Source organism: Pyricularia grisea, chromosome VII, assembly GCF_004355905.1.
Source record: "Pyricularia grisea strain NI907 chromosome VII, whole genome shotgun sequence".
Taxonomy (NCBI): domain Eukaryota; kingdom Fungi; phylum Ascomycota; class Sordariomycetes; order Magnaporthales; family Pyriculariaceae; genus Pyricularia; species Pyricularia grisea.
In genome coordinates this window covers 612,278-629,369 of record NC_044975.1, presented here as the reverse complement: position 1 = coordinate 629,369, position 17,092 = coordinate 612,278, and the positions used below count along the sequence as shown (strand labels likewise).

Here is a 17,092-nt window from a genome sequence, read left to right as displayed (position 1 = left end):
GGGGGGGGGGGGGCAAACTCGTTCAAGTATTCCTTCCAGGACCCTTGTAGCTTTGCAGGTGGTGAGGTGAGGATGTCAAAAGGTTTTGGCCATGGTGTGGGGCAAATGAACAGGTTCAAGGAAAACGAGGCATTGCTCAGATTTCTGGCCTGTGCTTGTTCAACCCGCCTAGCGTATGTTGAGTCTCTGCGTTTTTGCAACTCTAGGAGCCTTGTTACCATCTACACAGGCTCGAACTAATCCAAGACCCCTCAAACGTGGTTCAACCTCGTCATCTACATGTACCTCCACACCAGCAGCAGCATCCAAGACGTAAAAGTCAAAAACACCGACAGCTCCGAGATGCTCCGCAGTTCCAGCAGCATCATAAAAAAACTACACCAGCGAAAACATAGACCGACTGCGCTTCTTTCAAGCCCAAGACGTCCTCTGTCGTGGTCGAGAACCTAGCCTGCACCGGCTCGCACGGCATCTCGGTCGGTTCCCTAGGCCAATACTACCACCAGGTCGGCATGGAGGAGGACCTGTACGTGTAAAACAATTTCATGGCCGACACATCGGACGGCGCTCGCCTCAAGGTATGGCCCAACAAGGTCGCGGGCAGCGACCCAACCGACCCCGGGGGCTGGCTTGGTCGCATAAAGAAGGTGACGTAACTCGAGTTTTCCCAACCGCAGCAGCGGCAATGTGATGCTGCGCCTCGCCATCCCGTCCGGGGTGGCTATGGAAGACTTCTCTTTCAAGGATTTCACCGGCACTACGTCGAGGCGGTGTGGTCCGCAAGTTGGTCAGCTCCTTCATTCGGCTCCTGAGGTAAGGTGATTGCAGAGCGAGCCAGTACTTGCCATTCTTTGCTTTGAATGCACGTTTTCAATTTTGACTAGGTTTGTCTCAACTCCCGCGCGGGGAACATTAACATCAAGCCCCCAAGTGGCAGGAAGTCGCTGTGGGTTTGCGAGGGTTTTGACAAATCCAAGATGAGCATCAAGTGCCAAAAGCGGCGTTGAGTTCGAGAAGAGGGGTGAGAGCAAGGGACCAACGCTCGCTTGGCAGTCACCGTTGCCAATTCAAGTAAGATGAAGACATTTTCCGCTCTGGATGCCTCTGCTCCTTTTCTCAGTGTTAAAGCGAGTCACTTTTGCTAGAACGAAGTGTTGTTAAGGATCTGATAATGTGCTATATCTTTGTCGAAACAAGCTTTTGACGCGACGTATGCTTCCATTTGCAGACATTACTGTAGATCTTAAGCATAAATAGTAATCTACCAAGGTTACATCTGCCCAGAGCTTCCCACCTCCCTCTAGAGCACATGAGCCAGTAGACCCGGAAGCCTAGGGTACGAAATATACCGAGTTTGATGCAGTGAGCTTTGTGATTAGTAGAAACGACTCTGAATGAGAAGCTACATTGCTGCTGCTTGGCCAAATCTATCTCTGGCTTCTGCATCGTATGCTGGCTCTTCTAGACATATTTTGTAGTGACACAAGCGCAGGGAAAGGGGTCAGGTTTACAAATGAGACACATGAATCAGGTATGCGCCCCGGTGTGATTGATGAGCATTGGCCTAAGCGACCCTACCTGATAGCCGACATCCTGTACGAAATCAAAACTCATAATCCTCGAGATTCTGGTGTCATCTGTCTTACAAGTCATGAATGACACTTCAGCTTCATGGGAGAGTTGAGTCGCAAGATCAAGAAGTTTGTCCTCGAGACCCCATGTATGGACTTACTCTTTCAAACCTCCATCCGATAGCGCGGACATCACTCGCCGAAACTATCTGAAAAAAGGACCTAGTCCATCTTTATATCGGTAGCTTCGGCTGAGGCAGTATGTGGCACTACATGAGAGGTATAGGTCTCCCGGTGGAGGTCACCCTTGGAAATGGCGTGTTGATGATTTGCCACGCGCGCGGCCGTCCTCTTGAATGGTCACTGAACTCCATGATCCTTTTTCGACTGGTTCTTAAAGGGTCCACGGCCCGTTGAGACGGACTTTCAACGATCCGTCTCTACGATGGCCTACGCCCAATCTTGAAGTGGTGGAGACGCCTCGACCTCCTATTCGGACCCGAGCAGTGGTGGCAGTGCACCCGCAGCCGGACCTTTACAATTGCCTCTTCGCCCCGTGGCAATCTGAAATCGTGCATCATTACCTTGGCTTTGCGACCAGACGTATATTTGGACCACGAAAAACTAGACCGACCCGAAAGAAAGCTGGAAGAGGTGCTGGGATGTCTCGGCGGCCTGCCCTGGCCTGCTGGTATTTGAGAAACTGGTAGCCTGAGCTGGAGAACTTGTGGGCTTCCTTTTCGGTCAAATTGCCACTGGGCTTTTCCCTTTCTCTTCTTCCAGTTCGAGGGTTGACTTGTGAAAGTGGGTGGGTCAGATGGCGGAATCCAGGAATATCCAGTCGAGACGAGTCAACAGTGCCTGCAAGCCTCGTGGTCTGTTGGAAACATGCGGAGAAGGCCAACTTTGAGATACGGTTTCCTCCTACTCACCTGCATCGCGTCCTAGGCCTGCAGCTTACTCATACAATCGCGTGTAGAAGCGGTCTTTTCTGGGGAAATCATCAGAACGCGATTATATCATGAGTTTCTCAATACTAAACCCGCACAAGCTCTCATTTAGTTATCAAACACTTTTTTATTATGGAAAGTTAGTTGTGCTTCAGATACGCCTCGTGTAATTTCCATGATTATAGGGCTCTAAGTAGTGCAGCTACCTCTCAGGCAGTTCTGTCGGTGAAAACCCAATGAACCACATCCTCATGTTGGAAGCGGGTGTCATACAAAACATAAAGCAATCACCACCACCACCTGATAAACCCCCCCAACAGATGCGAAAACAGTCGCCCTCCGGAACCCACATCTTTACCTGCCGCTGTTCATGTCCTCTTCTACAACCTTGTTGATGGCCGGCCTCGCTATCAATGCATCCATCCACTTCTTGACGTGTGGGTAATCGTCAATTTTGTAATAATCCTTTGCCAGCCTTCCGGCAAAGTACTGCCACGGCACAAAAGCCAGATCTGCGTACGAGAACCTGCCGCCGACGAGCCACCTGTTCCCGTCGCCATCCTCGGCCTGCTTGGAGAGGTGCGTCTCGAGCACGGCCGTGACGCGGTTGATCTCCTTTGCGTAGCGCTCGACGGCGGTTGGAACCTCGGGCTTGTGGTACCTTGTGAACCAGACGAACTGGCCGTAGTACGGGCCTTGACCAGTCGTTTGGAAGAAGAGCCACTGCCTGGCCAGGTGAGCTTCGTTGCTGCCGGCGGGGAAGCTGACCTTGTGGTCCTTGTCGTAGGTCTCAACCAGGTACTGCAGGATGGCGCCGGATTCCCACAGCGTGAGGTCGGTGTTGGGGTCCACAATGGCGGGCATGCGGCCGTTGGGGTTGATCTCGGTGATGTAGGGTTCCTGCTTGATGGTGGTGAAGTCGTGCGGGGTCGTGGTGTGGGGGAGTCCGAGCTCGTTCATGAGCATGTAAACCTTGGGCGGGTTGGGGCCGATTCTGCCGTGGACCACGATGGGTTTGATGGATGAAGACATTGTTTTTTTTTTTTTTTTTTTTTTTTTTGCTGTTTTTGGTTTGTGTTACGATGCTTGGTGGTTGTTTCTGATTGGGAGTTCTCCTCAATTGTTTATTTTCAATGGCGTGGTTTCAAGTTGGTTTTGCTCTGTTTGGATTGACTGGACAGGGGAGATGGTGATTTGGGGGATGGGCAGGTCGTTGCTTTTATATTCCAGTCACGGAAAATTGTTTCTTCACGTTTCTTCTGCACTCGATGCGTGGAGAATTAAGTGCTTCACGAGATAGATTTGGGGTCGTTTCGTATACCTCACGTTCACCGCTTTGTCGACGTACGTACTACGTCAAAACAAAAAAGTCCAAGGATTTTCATAGGTAGATTAGACTAGCAATGATTTGATATCAAATTCCTCCATATTATTCAGCCTCTTTTGTTATGCTGCCCCACTCCCCCATATTTGGCCAATTCCTTTATTTCCTGGCAATTACCCAAACAGTTGGTTGCTGCAGTATAGCGGGGTTGGCGGGGGAGTCGTGCACTGCTCCGATGCATGTCGGAAGGATCCGTTGCATCCTTTTGACAAATCCGTTCTTCCCTCTCTGATTTAGTAAGAACTTTAGGTCCAACTCAGCATGATTTGTAATTGAGGTCGTTGCGGAACTCCGCCCAAAGTACGTACAAACACCGACGTTCACCTAACCCAATCCTCGGAGAAAGCATCGTTATTGCCGTTAGTCGAATCAGTCGGAAGGTTCGGCGCTTCAATTCTACCATATTAATGACCTGCTGGTCTCGCGCCGGTCCTGATGAAGCATTGACCGCATCTGCTGGTTGTGGCTTGGGAACACTGAAGAAGGGATTGTCTGGTTTGCTGAGCAGCTTTAGCAATGACGTAGAGTTCATGCTACGATGGTTTTAGCGTCCTCACCACAACCTCATTCGCGTTTTCTTTTTGCCGAGAAAGCTTTCATGCGAATTAAATCCGATTCTGCTCTTGCGTTCACTACTCCTGTCTACACCCTACTTAATTGGATGCATTCTTCCTCAAGCTTAACCAATTAAACAACACCGCGGATGTCATCCGAACTATTCCCAACGCCTGCCCATCATTGGGAGACATCACCCGAAAAGGTATGCTGTCAAATATTGTGCAAGCTAAGCTTTAGCTACCTCGACTGGCCTAAATGTTGATCGAGGGAAGGACGCGTCTTCTCTACGGTAAAGAACCCCGAGACGACGCCGTTTCCCTGTCCCTGGTCAACCGGCCTCCCACGCGGCCTTGGCTTCGAAGAAAACCATGAAATTTGATCAAAGAAATGGTCCATTACAGCTCAAAGTTTGACATGCAAGATGCCCAATCGTCCGATAGATCTAATTGTTTTTTTTACAGATGAAAGCCATCCTAATATTTCTCAAGAATGATGCCTCAACCACTTTAAGTTTTTGTGCGCAGCCAGTGACCTGTATTGTTCCTTGTTCCTGATAGTCACCTGCTCAACGTAATTTTCGGCACCCGTGGTCTCACATAATTCTCAAAGAATGAACCTCGCCGTTGACCACTTAACCTACAAAATATCGCACCTGGGCTTGCGCACCGGCGCCAAAGTCGAACGACATTTTGACCTTCACTCACTGGGGCAATACGACTATGTACCTATGATACCATTCATCGCCCAACCATGTCAACCATAGCGCGTGCATATACTACCAAAACTCAAAACAGAGCGAGTGATGCAATCTCTCTGCTGCAAATGCCCTGGTAAAAGTAAAAAAAAAAAAGAAAAAAGCGGTCGGTACGGGCCGTCCGTCAGCTTTACTTTTGAGCAAACATAGGGCAACAGCCAATGTCCGTAAATAGCAGAGGTTAAGATTAAAATATACGATGAGCCGGTAAGTCTTGGTCATCTCTCTGAGTTACGTATTCGCTTAGCACCAGCTTCCCGGCTCCGCCTTCTACTCATGTCCTGCGTTTGTCTTCCACAGCGAAGCGTTTAATTGCTTTTTTAGACTATCTTGTTTTCGTTCACTTGCTTCATCGAGCAATTTGACCATGGTTCAATCAGTTATTTTTGGCCTGCTTCTGGTGGCAGTCCCGGTCCAGACCTTTAACCTGCTTCCTATATCTCAGAAACTATCGTCGGGCCGGAATGTAGCACTCTCAACCCCGGGCTCTCAAATCCAGCCAAGACAAAACTTTATAAATGGCCCATGTGCGGGCAATACGGCCACCACAAGGTCGACCTGGTGCAGCTACAACATCGAACACGACTGGTATGAAATCGTTCCTGTCACGGGCGTCACGAGGGAATACTGGTTTGTTCTTTCCGACGACAAGACAATATCCCCGGATGGAGTTCCCAGATACGCGCAGACGATCAACGGCACCATGCCCGGCCCGACGCTGTTCGCCGATTGGGGTGACTACGTCGTGGTGCATCTGACCAACAACCTCACCAGGAGCGTCAACGGCACCAGTCTCCACTTCCACGGGATGCGGCAGCTAAACACGGTTCAGAACGATGGAGTCGCCAGCATCACGCAGTGTCCGATCCCTCCCCGCTCTTCCATGACTTACAAGTGGCGCGCCACCCAGTATGGAACAAGCTGGTACCACAGCCATTTTGGGCTGCAGGCGTGGGCGGGAATGTATGGGGGTATCGTCATCAACGGCCCTGCGAGCGCAGATTATGATCATGATCTTGGAAGCCTCTTCCTCAGCGATTGGTCGCACGAACCCCCAGACGCCTTGTTCCATACTGCACAGACGACTGGGCCTCCGATTCTGACCAACGCCTTGATCAACGGCACCAACGTCTACGGAGAGGACGGTTCAGGGAATCAGACGGGCTCGCGCTTCACCCAAAAGGTGACGGCCGGAGAATCCTATCGATTTCGTCTCATCAACAGCGCCATCGACTCGCATTTCCGCTTCGGCATCGACAATCACACCTTGACCGTTATTGCAGCCGACCTAGTCCCCATCGATCCCTACACCACAACCATGGTCAGCATCGGCATCGGGCAGCGCTACGACGTCATCGTCACGGCAGACCAGGGAACTACCGCAGGAGCCGAGAGCTACTGGATACGCGCAATCCCGCAAGCAAACTGCACCAAATCCAAAAGCCCCTCCAACGTCAGAGGCATCCTCCACTACGGCGCCAATCCGACCACACCAAAGTCCACTGGCTATACCTATACCGACTCCTGCCTAGACGAGGACCCAAGGCAGCTAGTCCCCATAGTATCCAAGGATGTGGACTCCCCGACCTGGACGCGCTTCAGCATGGCATCCTGGAACCGGACGGCCAACAACCTCATCCGCTGGTACCTCAACGGCACGACGATGGAGGTGAACTGGAGCAACCCGACCCTGGCGCAGATCCACGACAACACGACTGCGTATAAAAAATCCCACGCCGTCGCGGAGCTCGACGAACCCGACGCCTGGGCCTACGTCGTCGTGGAGACCAACGCGTCCGCCTCGCACCCGGTGCACCTGCACGGGTTCGACTTTCACATCCTGGCGCAGGGGCAGGGGCGGTACGATGCAAGCAACGAGTCGGCGCTGAACCTGGACAACCCGCCGAGGCGGGACACGGCCATGCTGCCGGCCTGGGGGCACGTGGTGTTGGCGTTCAAGACGGACAACCCGGGGGCGTGGTTGATGCACTGCCACATTGGGTGGCACACCAGCGAAGGGTTTGCGATGCAGTTTGTGGTGCGCAAGGATTATTTGTTGAGGAATAAGATGATTGACTATGCTGCTCTGAACAGCACCTGTGCCGCATGGAAGAGACATGTCGCGGCTGGCGGGATCGTGCTGGCGGATTCTGGTGTCTGATTTGCTCTTGTGAGCTAAAAGTCATCTTCAAAATGCCTTGCTCTTGCGTTATGATAAGCCAGGCAAGGTGGCCTTGCGGAAGAGATAGAGATCCCGCCAATTTATGAAGTCAATCTTTGAAAACTTTTTCGAGTTGTGTCCCCAGAGAAATCATCTTATATCTCTCTGGCAGGTACATCTTTGCTGAGATTATTCCAGGACAAGTTGGAAGTGTAATGATTATCTGAAGATGGAAATGTAAGTTCATGTTAGCAATCAGTCTGTTTTGACTGCTTGATCAGATTTTGGTCTCGCAACTCCGCCATGTTATATTTGTATTTGAATGGGGTAAATATAGGCGTAACCAAGAAAAAAAGGGCAGATCTGAATAAGTTCCAGCCACTACTCAGTGTTTACCACGTAGGTTCGATGTCCGATTCAGATAACTGCATTGTTTGTTAGTTGAGTAATTTCCCCTGTATCGAATCCGCCGCGGTTTGCAAGCCACGGCATGGCCGAGGTAACATCCATTATGGCCAACTATTTTTATCACCGAAAAGAGAGGGGTAATATCAAAATCGTGCAAATGCTTATCATTAAAAGATTTGTCAAGCATTAAGTGCTAATATCTTATAAATTCTGGGGTAGCCTTCCCCGAATTCTTACCTAAATCAATTGACTACAGCCAATTTTCCTTTGGGCAGCTGTTTTGGATTCAATTGTCCTATTATACAACATAATGCATTTTACATTTACTTTCATTACGGCCATCATGGTAGGCGGAGCTTTTTGCGCCCCAGTCGCTCCGGCGATACTCGATCAGGTGAGTTGGACTGTTACTGCTTATTTATAATACGGCCCTCGACCTCCACCAAGTCCTTGTCAATTAGTTTTGGTCCTTCATTGGAAAAAGTCGAGAGCGAGTCTAGTTCTAGTTTTCAATTCAATGCTTTCCTCACAAAAAGTACATCACTAACAGCTACGTTTTGAATATGCCAAAGATGCGAGAAAATGCCTTCAGGGGCCCCTCCTCATATCCCTCCATTTCGCGTTCTCAAAGGCAAGCAGAATGTCGAGCAGAATGTATAGATTGTGCAGTTGACTTAGTCTTATGCTGCAGAACTATTAAGGATATCATATGCTGTCGCCCTCCGCGCACTCTTGAAAGCGATGAGGAATGGTACTATTATGAAAACAATAGAAATGGTGAAGGGGTGGAACCCAAAAAAACAATTTCGCGCATGGATTCGGGAATGCTTTCTTCTTCTGGGCATGGGAAGACGGGGCCATGCCCAACCGTTGGTAACACCGTCTCAAAGCGCCCCAAGGCGAAATAACGGACCTGACGTAAAATGGGGTAAGGTTCGTTTGTTTATTGGCATACGCACACGCGTTCAGCATTTCGTATTCTCACTTTTTTGATAATTTAGTTTTAAATTCTCCAATAAGCCGCCCTATGTTGTAAGCTTGTTTCTTTGCGTGCGCCGTTTGTAACGACTCCGTGGGTCTATTTTATTAAATAGGTTAATAACAGCCCCAGGACTAGTAGTTTGCAACGGCATTCTCAAAATAGTTACGTCGGTTTCATTTTTAGCTAATTAATCTCCGCTATCCGCTCCTCTCTATCGACTCGTCCGTATTAGCCCTATCCACCACAAAGCTGAGATATTCCTTAGTGGATGCGTCCGGGCTTTCCTGGTCCTGTTGGAGGATATCATTACAGTATTTCCGCCCAAAGCCTCACCCTTCGCGTCTTTACCTAGCAACCTTCTTCCATTACCCACACCGCAACGTCCGAATCCTGATAGCGTCTGCCGACAACGCCCTAGCCGGTCCCTACACTCCTGGAGAACGATGTTGGCAGCATGGCCGATCTGTCATACCCAGTAAAACATTGTTATTAGCATGGATAGGAACAAAGAGGGAACAAAAGAATGGCAAAAATGGATACGCGTTGGCTGGTGACTTACCCAAGGAAAACCACCAGGGGATTTCCACCTGTCGTTTCGCTAAAGGGAGTGAGATGCTGATTGTTAAGAGGACTTTGGCACGACCAAATATCTCAACCGTGACTGTTTATTCAAACAAATACAGCTGCGGCCGGCGCAAAGCAGGACAACTTACCTAGCTGCACCAGCCGATTCCCGCGTTCCACGAACAACTAACGCGCGCGCATTCGCCGGGCCCGATCCAGGCCTCGCCTCCCACACACCAAAGGTACTAGACCCCCTCCCAGACTGCACTAGCCGGTGCGGAGTAGCGACCATAATCACATTCAGTGTGGTCACGGCGGGCAAGTTTGTTCTTTTCAAAGGCCGTCGTCTCCTGTTTGAGTTGGGCAAGCCGGGCCGCGATCTGGTCGGCGTTCTCGGTCTCATGGTTGGGTTTGAGCTCCAGAAGCTGCGCATAAACGGACTCGATGGTGCCGTTAAGCGTGATCTTTTCGCCAGGCCGGATGTCGACATCCCAGCGAGTGTCAATCATTTTGAAGCCCCAAGGAAGAATGGAAAAACCCTAAAATTGGCAACGTAATTGGATTAGAAAATGATTTGACCTTTCAAAGAAGCCTGAATGCTTTTATATTAGGGCAATGGGGTGACAATTTTACGATAGCCTCACCTGCAGCTCCCTAGATGGAAGGCTCAAGCAACCCCTTGGCTCCAATGGCAACCAGAGGGAGAAGGCCAGGGCAAAAACTTAAAACGGACATGGTTGTTGTTGGATGCTTTTGAATGGAAAACTCTGGGGTGTGTTGCTGTGCTTGGGAATGGTGCTTGGTCGTTTGAGATTGCTTTCAACTGGCAGATATGGAAATTTCGCCAACTATTCATACTCCAAGAAACGTAATAGTTACGAATTTTTGGTATAAACGAAGCTTTACTGGAATGCAGGTAATGCAATGAGCCTTTTTCCGGAGTCACGCAAGAACAAATGCTGTGCCCCTACCTAGCACATGCGTGCGCCCAGTTTCACGAAGCCGCCACTTTCTTGCGCGCCAATAAACTCTGCTACACGTTCAAGGGTAGTGAGGCTGATTTGCGGCTCAGCTTCGACAATGAACGGTGGATGGTTCAAGCACCAGACTGGTTCTAGTCAATACACTCCGCACAACCAGAAAATCTGGCGGTCAACCTGATAATTCCCCTTTGCACAAGTCCCGTACTTTTACCCCCTTAAAATTTGCTGCTCAACTGTCGCCAGGCACCCCGTTTTGGCCCGCAAAACAATAGACTACATGGCATCTGCGGACCTGTTGTCCTGCAGGGACTGGAATCCTCGGCAAGTTAGCATATTATGCCCAGGCTGTCATAGGGCACGGAGCAAGCGGGTAAGCCATTGGCCAAGGAAGATCTTACACCCACAGGTGGCGGCCTGCGGGGTATTCAAAACATTATCGGCAGATATTTACCCCTTGGCAGCTTATGAACTTCCTTCGAGTGGGATTGCTGCAACTGGGTTTTGTTTTCAATCTTGAATTCCTCGTATACCAAAATACACGAGCCTCATACAAAAGTTCACAAGTGGTGAGCGGGGTTAGTGGTGAACACGTTTCCGCCTAGGCGGACCCGGTTCGTCCGTCTTCTTTTTCGGCCCAGAAAGGGCCATAACTGCTTTCCGCCTGCATCAGTCAAATGCCAACTCATTCATTTTAAAAAGTAAGGCTCCAAAGAAAGCAGCTAAGGCATTGAAGGTAAGCACACCGACGTGTTGGCCAGATAGGTTGCAAGCGTATAGCACTCTCGCCCGACTTATATAGGTCGGCTCGCTTGTAGATGTCCCCCTTTGCGGTGTCGCGCAGCTTTAAAGTTCGACCCCAAGATATTTGGTCAGGTAGTTCCCAGATAACGCCGTCGCGCTCCTGATCCTCAGTCCACTTGCACAGATGTAAGGCCTGCCAAAGCCCGAAAAGCTTGGGGGCCCGGCCCGGCCCATTGACCCATGGGACTAAGATGGGGGCCCGTAAGGGCCCATAGGTTTTCTTGGCGGATTAATAGGGGCCCGCGGGTTCGCGGGTTTGGCCCGAATTGGGTAACCCGCGGGCTTTATACAAACTTAAAGTTTACGAAAAAATTATTGGAAAAAATAAAATATTTATATATTTAATTAAATAAAATAACGCAAATTTTAAAAAGTTATAATTATTTTTTATGGTTATTTTATATTATGTGAAATTATTAAATTAAAATAAAACGTATTATTATTTTTTTTAAATATAATAATAAATTAATTTTTTCCTTTATTTTAATCGGATTCGGCGTTATCGTTAAAAAATTCCTAATTATCGTTAAAAAAATCCTTAATAATATAAAAGGTAAAATTAAATAATTTAAATAACGAAATGTTTAATTCGTCCTTTTTCTGGACCGAAAGCAAATTTTTAACCGAAAATTTAAAATTAAATTTAAAATTTTTTTCCGGGGCAATACGTTATTTAATAATAAAAGTTTTGCCATTTATTTTTCCGCTTATTCGCGGGCGTCGCGTAATAAAAAACCATAATAGTTTTTAACCAAAAAATTAATTTATATTAAAACGGGCGGTTCGCTTATATTTTTTTTTAGGTTTGGGGCCATTTATAACGGATATAGCGTTATAAAATATAAATTTAAATTGTATATTAACGTACGGGTATATTCAATTATCCATAATATTAAAAATAAATTTAACGAGGTTTATACTTTTAATTTGGATAATAATACGGTAAACGTATATAACGCAAAAATTGGAAATTATTTTGTATTAAAATGGTTACAATAAATAATTATAATGTAAAAAAATAAAAAAATTTACCAGTAAAAAAATTGGTAAAAAACGTTTTAATAGTTTTTTGCAAAACAGCGATAATAAACGTAAAAAACCTGCAATTAAGTAAATATTTATAGGCAATTTTTCGGACCAAACGTTAAAAAAATATTTTGGGGATAATTAAATCGAAAATTCGCTATATTTTTCGAATTTTCCGCAAAATAACAGTTAAAATATAATTAAATAAATAAATCAAATATATAATAAAAAAATAAAAATATATTACCGGGTTTAAAACGCATATTTTTACGTTTTTTGGTAATATTTCCTTTATCCGCGGTTTTAAAAGGTATTTTGGGCGTTTTACCCGTATAAAATTTACGTACTATTTTTATTTTAAAAATTTTACAAAACGTTTTGGCGGAAATAAATTACAAAAAAGAAAATATTATAATTAATTAAAATTAAATAATAAAATAATTATAAAAAATAATTACCAAATAAACGATTTAAATCGGTAATAATTAGGGTTGGATAAATAATCGGGTAAAAAACCGAAAATTATTACGCGATTGTTAAAAAAAAAAAAAAAAATTGTAAAAAAACGAGATTAAACCCGATTAAAATTAACGTAAAAATTTTTTTAAATAATAACGCCTTCCTAATTGGATAAAATGCGGGATAAATATAGGGCCAACCCAATTAGGAAGGCACCATTTACAAAAAAATTTCCGAATTTTGGAATTTAATTACAATAATAAAAATTTTAAATTTTTACAAATTTTACAATTTTACAATTCGATTACGGTTTTGTTTTATATTGGAAAAACCACCATTTGCAAAAATAAATATCGCTAGCAAATATAGGTAAAAACCTGTATTTTCCACAATAATTTTAATTATAATTAAAAATTAACCAAAAATAATACCCAAACGTAAAATAAATAATAAAATCGGTCGCAAGGTTTAAAATTTACGAAACCGTAATAAAAAATTTAAAAAACAAACAAATAATGGCGATAAAATTAAATTATTCGTAAACCGCGCGCGCAAACGATTTAATACAATATTATCGCGGTAAAAATCGAAATTACGCGTTGGTTACAAATATATAACATCGACTAAATTTAAACAAAAACAAATGGAAAATAAATTTAAAACAAAATTTATTACTAAAAAATAAATAACCATTCCATATAACCATTTAAAATAATAAAATTATAATAACCATTTTTTATAACCATTTAAAAAACGTTAAAATTAATATTAAAAAAATTTACAATTTAAATTTGGCCTAAAAACACGCACCCCCGCCCCAATTAATAACGAATATTGGGAAAACGTGGACAATTTTAACGATTTAAAGGACGTTTTCGAAACCTTTTTTCAAATCCCTATTAAAAAGGCTAAAAAAACAATATTTAAATGGGAAAAAATGGTCGCTGCCTTATTATTACAATAGGCCAATTACCAAAATAAGGCAAATAAATTCGTCCGCCAAATTTTTTACAATTTCTTTAAAGGCGTTTCGCCTACCAATATTATAAAAATTGGTAAAATAATGCGCCAAATTCGCCACAAAATTACCTATTTTGGTAATATATTAACGTTTTTTTAAAAAAAAATGGCTAAATTGGTAAATAATTAATGGTTATATAAAATAATTATTATTTTTTTTAACTAATAATATTAAATAATACGTAGTTCCGTTTATTATATTATATATCGGTATTGGTATTCCCTAATTGCGCATTTGGCTATTAAAATGCATTATTGGGCAAAAAATATTACGGTTTATAATTATAATATAAACCAAATATACCAAATATTCGATAATAAAATAAAATAAATATTCCCCAAATTAAAAATTATAATACCAAATTTAACAATTATAATATAAAACGGTTTATTTTACGTTTATTTAATCCTTTACCTTTATTAAAAAAACCTTATTGCGCGTTTTTATTTATTATAGCGTGCCCAAACCTTTAATTGTAAACCATATTTACATTATAAATACCGCCAAATTCCGCGCGTAAAAATTATATAAAATATTTAATCGTAAAACCCCTATACGCCGCATTTGGGCCAAACAAACGCCTTATAAAATATATATAAATATATTTAACAAATCGATTGGAATAATTTACCGAATGGTTATTTAAAAAAATATCCAAAAATGGGTTATATTTTCATTTATTACCGCCGATTAAATTGGAATGCCCAATTTTGGCGAAATAATAAATAAAAAAATAAAAGGGTTATAAATATTAGTTATAAAACCTATTTATAATAAAGTGTTTAAAAAATTTGAAAAAAAAATTTTGCCTGTAATGTAAAATTATACCCAAATACGGTTATAATGGATAATTACGGGACTTTTTTATATTTTAAAATTAAAATATGGAAAATTAGATTATAATAATTATTAAAATTAATATAATACAATTTTAACGGTAAAAAGGGTTTTTATTTTTTAACCCCTTTTAAAATTAGTAAAAAAAATTAAAATTAACAGTTTTTTTTATTTGTAGTTTTACGTTAAATAAATTAATATATTTTAACCAATTTAAATAAATAAAATTAATAAAACAAATATAATTTAAATAAATAGGGAGGTATACAGGTAAATAAATATAAAAGTAGGTAAATATTATTTATTAAAACTTTATTTTATACCCCATTATTTGTAAAATAAATCGGATAAAGGATATATTTTTGGTAAATACCGTAATCCGTTTGGCCTAAATAATAGCCAAATTCGAAACCGTAAATAATTGTATTAAAAATATTTTCCCGGTTTCTTATAAAGCTATTAAAACCTTAATTTAAATATGTAAACGAACGTAAAGCGCAACCGTATTTATTAAATCCCTTATTATACGTTGGAAAACGATTTTGGAAATTAATAAATCCGTATTGGATTATAAACGGCGAATATCTTTTAATACAATAATTAAAATAGCATATTAATATATAATTATCTAATATAATTATTATAATTTATATTTATTTTTAGGTTTAAATCGTTTTATATAATTTTTCGTCCGTTATCCTTTTTTTGCTATTCGGTTATTAATACGGCCATTTTTTCGAATTGGTGGTTTGCTTTCCGTCGTTTTTTTCGCAATTTTTTTCGTTCGATTTCGTTTTACAGTTAAATTTTGGGATAAAGTTATATCCGGGGGTGGTATTTTTAATATTTTTCGTAGTCGAACGGGTAATCGAAAATTTAATTATTCGATTGGGTTTAACGGTATAAATTAGGTACGATTAATAAAAATAGGAGATTTAATTTCGATTAACCAATATAAAATAAAAATTAAATAGGTAAAAATTTATTTAATATTTGGAAATTTTTGTTTAAAAGCCGGTAATTGCCCGCGATATTTTTATTTTATTCGTATTATAATTTATTATACAAATAATAGCGATAATTTGGAAAAAAAAAAAAAATTTGTTAATTTTCCAAATTTTTTTTTTTTTTGTTTTAAAAAGAAAAAGGTTAACCGAAATAAATCCGATATCGATTATTTAAAACTCCATATTAAATTTTAAACGAACGAATTAAATCGATAAAAAAATTTTAAACGTTTTATATTATAAACCGATCGTTATTTTTCTTTTTTTTTTTTTTTTTAATTTTTAACCATATAATTATAATAAATAAATTAACAAATTTTTTGGGGGAATTAATCGAAAGATTATTTTTCCCAAATATTAAATCTATTAACGAATTTTACGATAAAATTTCGAACGTAGAAACGCCCGTACAACGTCGATTTAACGTAAATTCGAACGAAGATAATTTCCTTTTGGATTTTAACCAAAATACCGAAATTAAATTTGTCGTTACGTTATTTATAAATTACGAATTTACGGATTGTAGTAAACCTGTAATAAACGGCGGAAAAAACAACGTTTATTATTTATATACCCCTAAATTATGGAATAATTTTTTCAATTTATTCGTTACTGGTTCCTAGTTTCGCCGTTAAATTCCAAAAAAAAATAAAGTCGATTTAATTTTAAAAGCGTTTTAAAAACCCAAATTGGTAGAAATTTGGAAATTTTACCAATAAAAGTTTTCCCGAAATAACGGCGAATTATACGTTATTTGCAAACAATATATGCAAATATTAAAACATCCCCAATTTAGTAAAAAAGGCCAATAATAATATAACGGAATAAGCATTTTTATACGGTATTGCAATATTATTACCTATACCCGAAAGGGATTGGAAATTTAAACGACGTCCGGTAATATTATATTAACCAACGTCGATTTTCGGCTGGTAAATTACTTTTTTTTAAAAAAATATAACCATTTATATAATTATCCATTACAATTTAAATTTATTTATTTTATATATTATTTTTTTATTTACGTAACGTTAATAAAATATTATATATTCGTATAGGCCAAAAACGTATAATAATATTCGAAAAATAAAATCGAAAAATCCTACGTCCGATTTTATATTTCGTTACGGAAAAAATTTAATATTATATACGATTCGGAATTTAAATTATTCGTATAAACCCGAAACGACCGATAAAAGGTCCCTTCGCCACAAATATTTACCAAAAAATGCAAAATAATGGTTAAAAATATTATTGCCCAAACGTTGGTTAATATTCCCCGAAAAGGGAAAATATTTTTAATTATTAACGGGTAAACCAATCCAAATTTAAAATACGTTTTTTGGGGTATTATAACCGTTTACGTAAATAATAATTAAATGCGCCGTTATATTATTTTAAATTTTATTGTAATTAACGTTAACAAAACGAAAAACCGATTGGTAAAATTTACGGCCCAAACCATTGTAAAATACAAATTGGAAAGTAAAATATTAGCTATTACGGCCGATAATATATCCAATTTTCGCGCCAATAACGTAACGGCGGAATTTCGGGTTTATAATTTCCAATTATAAATACAATTGAAAATTTTCCAATTATTTTATATGGTTTACGTTTTACAAT

At 41.1% G+C, this 17,092-nt stretch overlaps 5 protein-coding genes across 5 annotated transcripts in view; 3 read left to right on the top strand and 2 right to left on the bottom strand.

Moving 5' to 3' along the window:
• PgNI_10217 (uncharacterized protein) overlaps window positions 1-536 on the top strand; it is a gene marked incomplete at both ends in the record, with an annotated part of 739 nt that extends 203 nt beyond the window's left edge. Inside the window, 3 exons of the mRNA XM_031130191.1 lie at window positions 40-61; window positions 247-312; window positions 396-536. Coding sequence (XP_030980167.1) covers window positions 40-61; window positions 247-312; window positions 396-536 — 229 coding nt within the window. The remainder of the gene's footprint in view (window positions 1-39; window positions 62-246; window positions 313-395) is intronic.
• Window positions 537-545: 9 nt separating this feature from the next.
• On the top strand, window positions 546-1,007 carry PgNI_10216 (uncharacterized protein; the record flags this gene model as incomplete). Its single annotated transcript, XM_031130190.1, has 3 exons — window positions 546-652; window positions 678-813; window positions 885-1,007. The coding sequence occupies 3 exons, from the start codon at window positions 546-548 to the stop codon at window positions 1,005-1,007; spliced, it is 366 nt and encodes a 121-aa protein (XP_030980168.1).
• A 1,868-nt stretch (window positions 1,008-2,875) lies between these two features.
• On the bottom strand, window positions 2,876-3,553 carry PgNI_10215 (uncharacterized protein; the record flags this gene model as incomplete). The annotated part of the gene is made up of 1 exon (XM_031130189.1): window positions 2,876-3,553. One exon carries the CDS (start codon window positions 3,551-3,553, stop codon window positions 2,876-2,878), a length of 678 nt encoding a protein of 225 aa, XP_030979636.1.
• Window positions 3,554-5,584: 2,031 nt separating this feature from the next.
• On the top strand, window positions 5,585-7,378 carry PgNI_10214 (uncharacterized protein; the record flags this gene model as incomplete). The annotated part of the gene is made up of 1 exon (XM_031130188.1): window positions 5,585-7,378. One exon carries the CDS (start codon window positions 5,585-5,587, stop codon window positions 7,376-7,378), a length of 1,794 nt encoding a protein of 597 aa, XP_030980169.1.
• Window positions 7,379-9,182: 1,804 nt separating this feature from the next.
• Window positions 9,183-9,841, bottom strand: PgNI_10213 (uncharacterized protein; the record flags this gene model as incomplete). The annotated part of the gene is made up of 3 exons (XM_031130187.1): window positions 9,183-9,231; window positions 9,328-9,355; window positions 9,631-9,841. The coding sequence occupies 3 exons, from the start codon at window positions 9,839-9,841 to the stop codon at window positions 9,183-9,185; spliced, it is 288 nt and encodes a 95-aa protein (XP_030980163.1).
• Window positions 9,842-17,092: the final 7,251 nt, after the last annotated feature.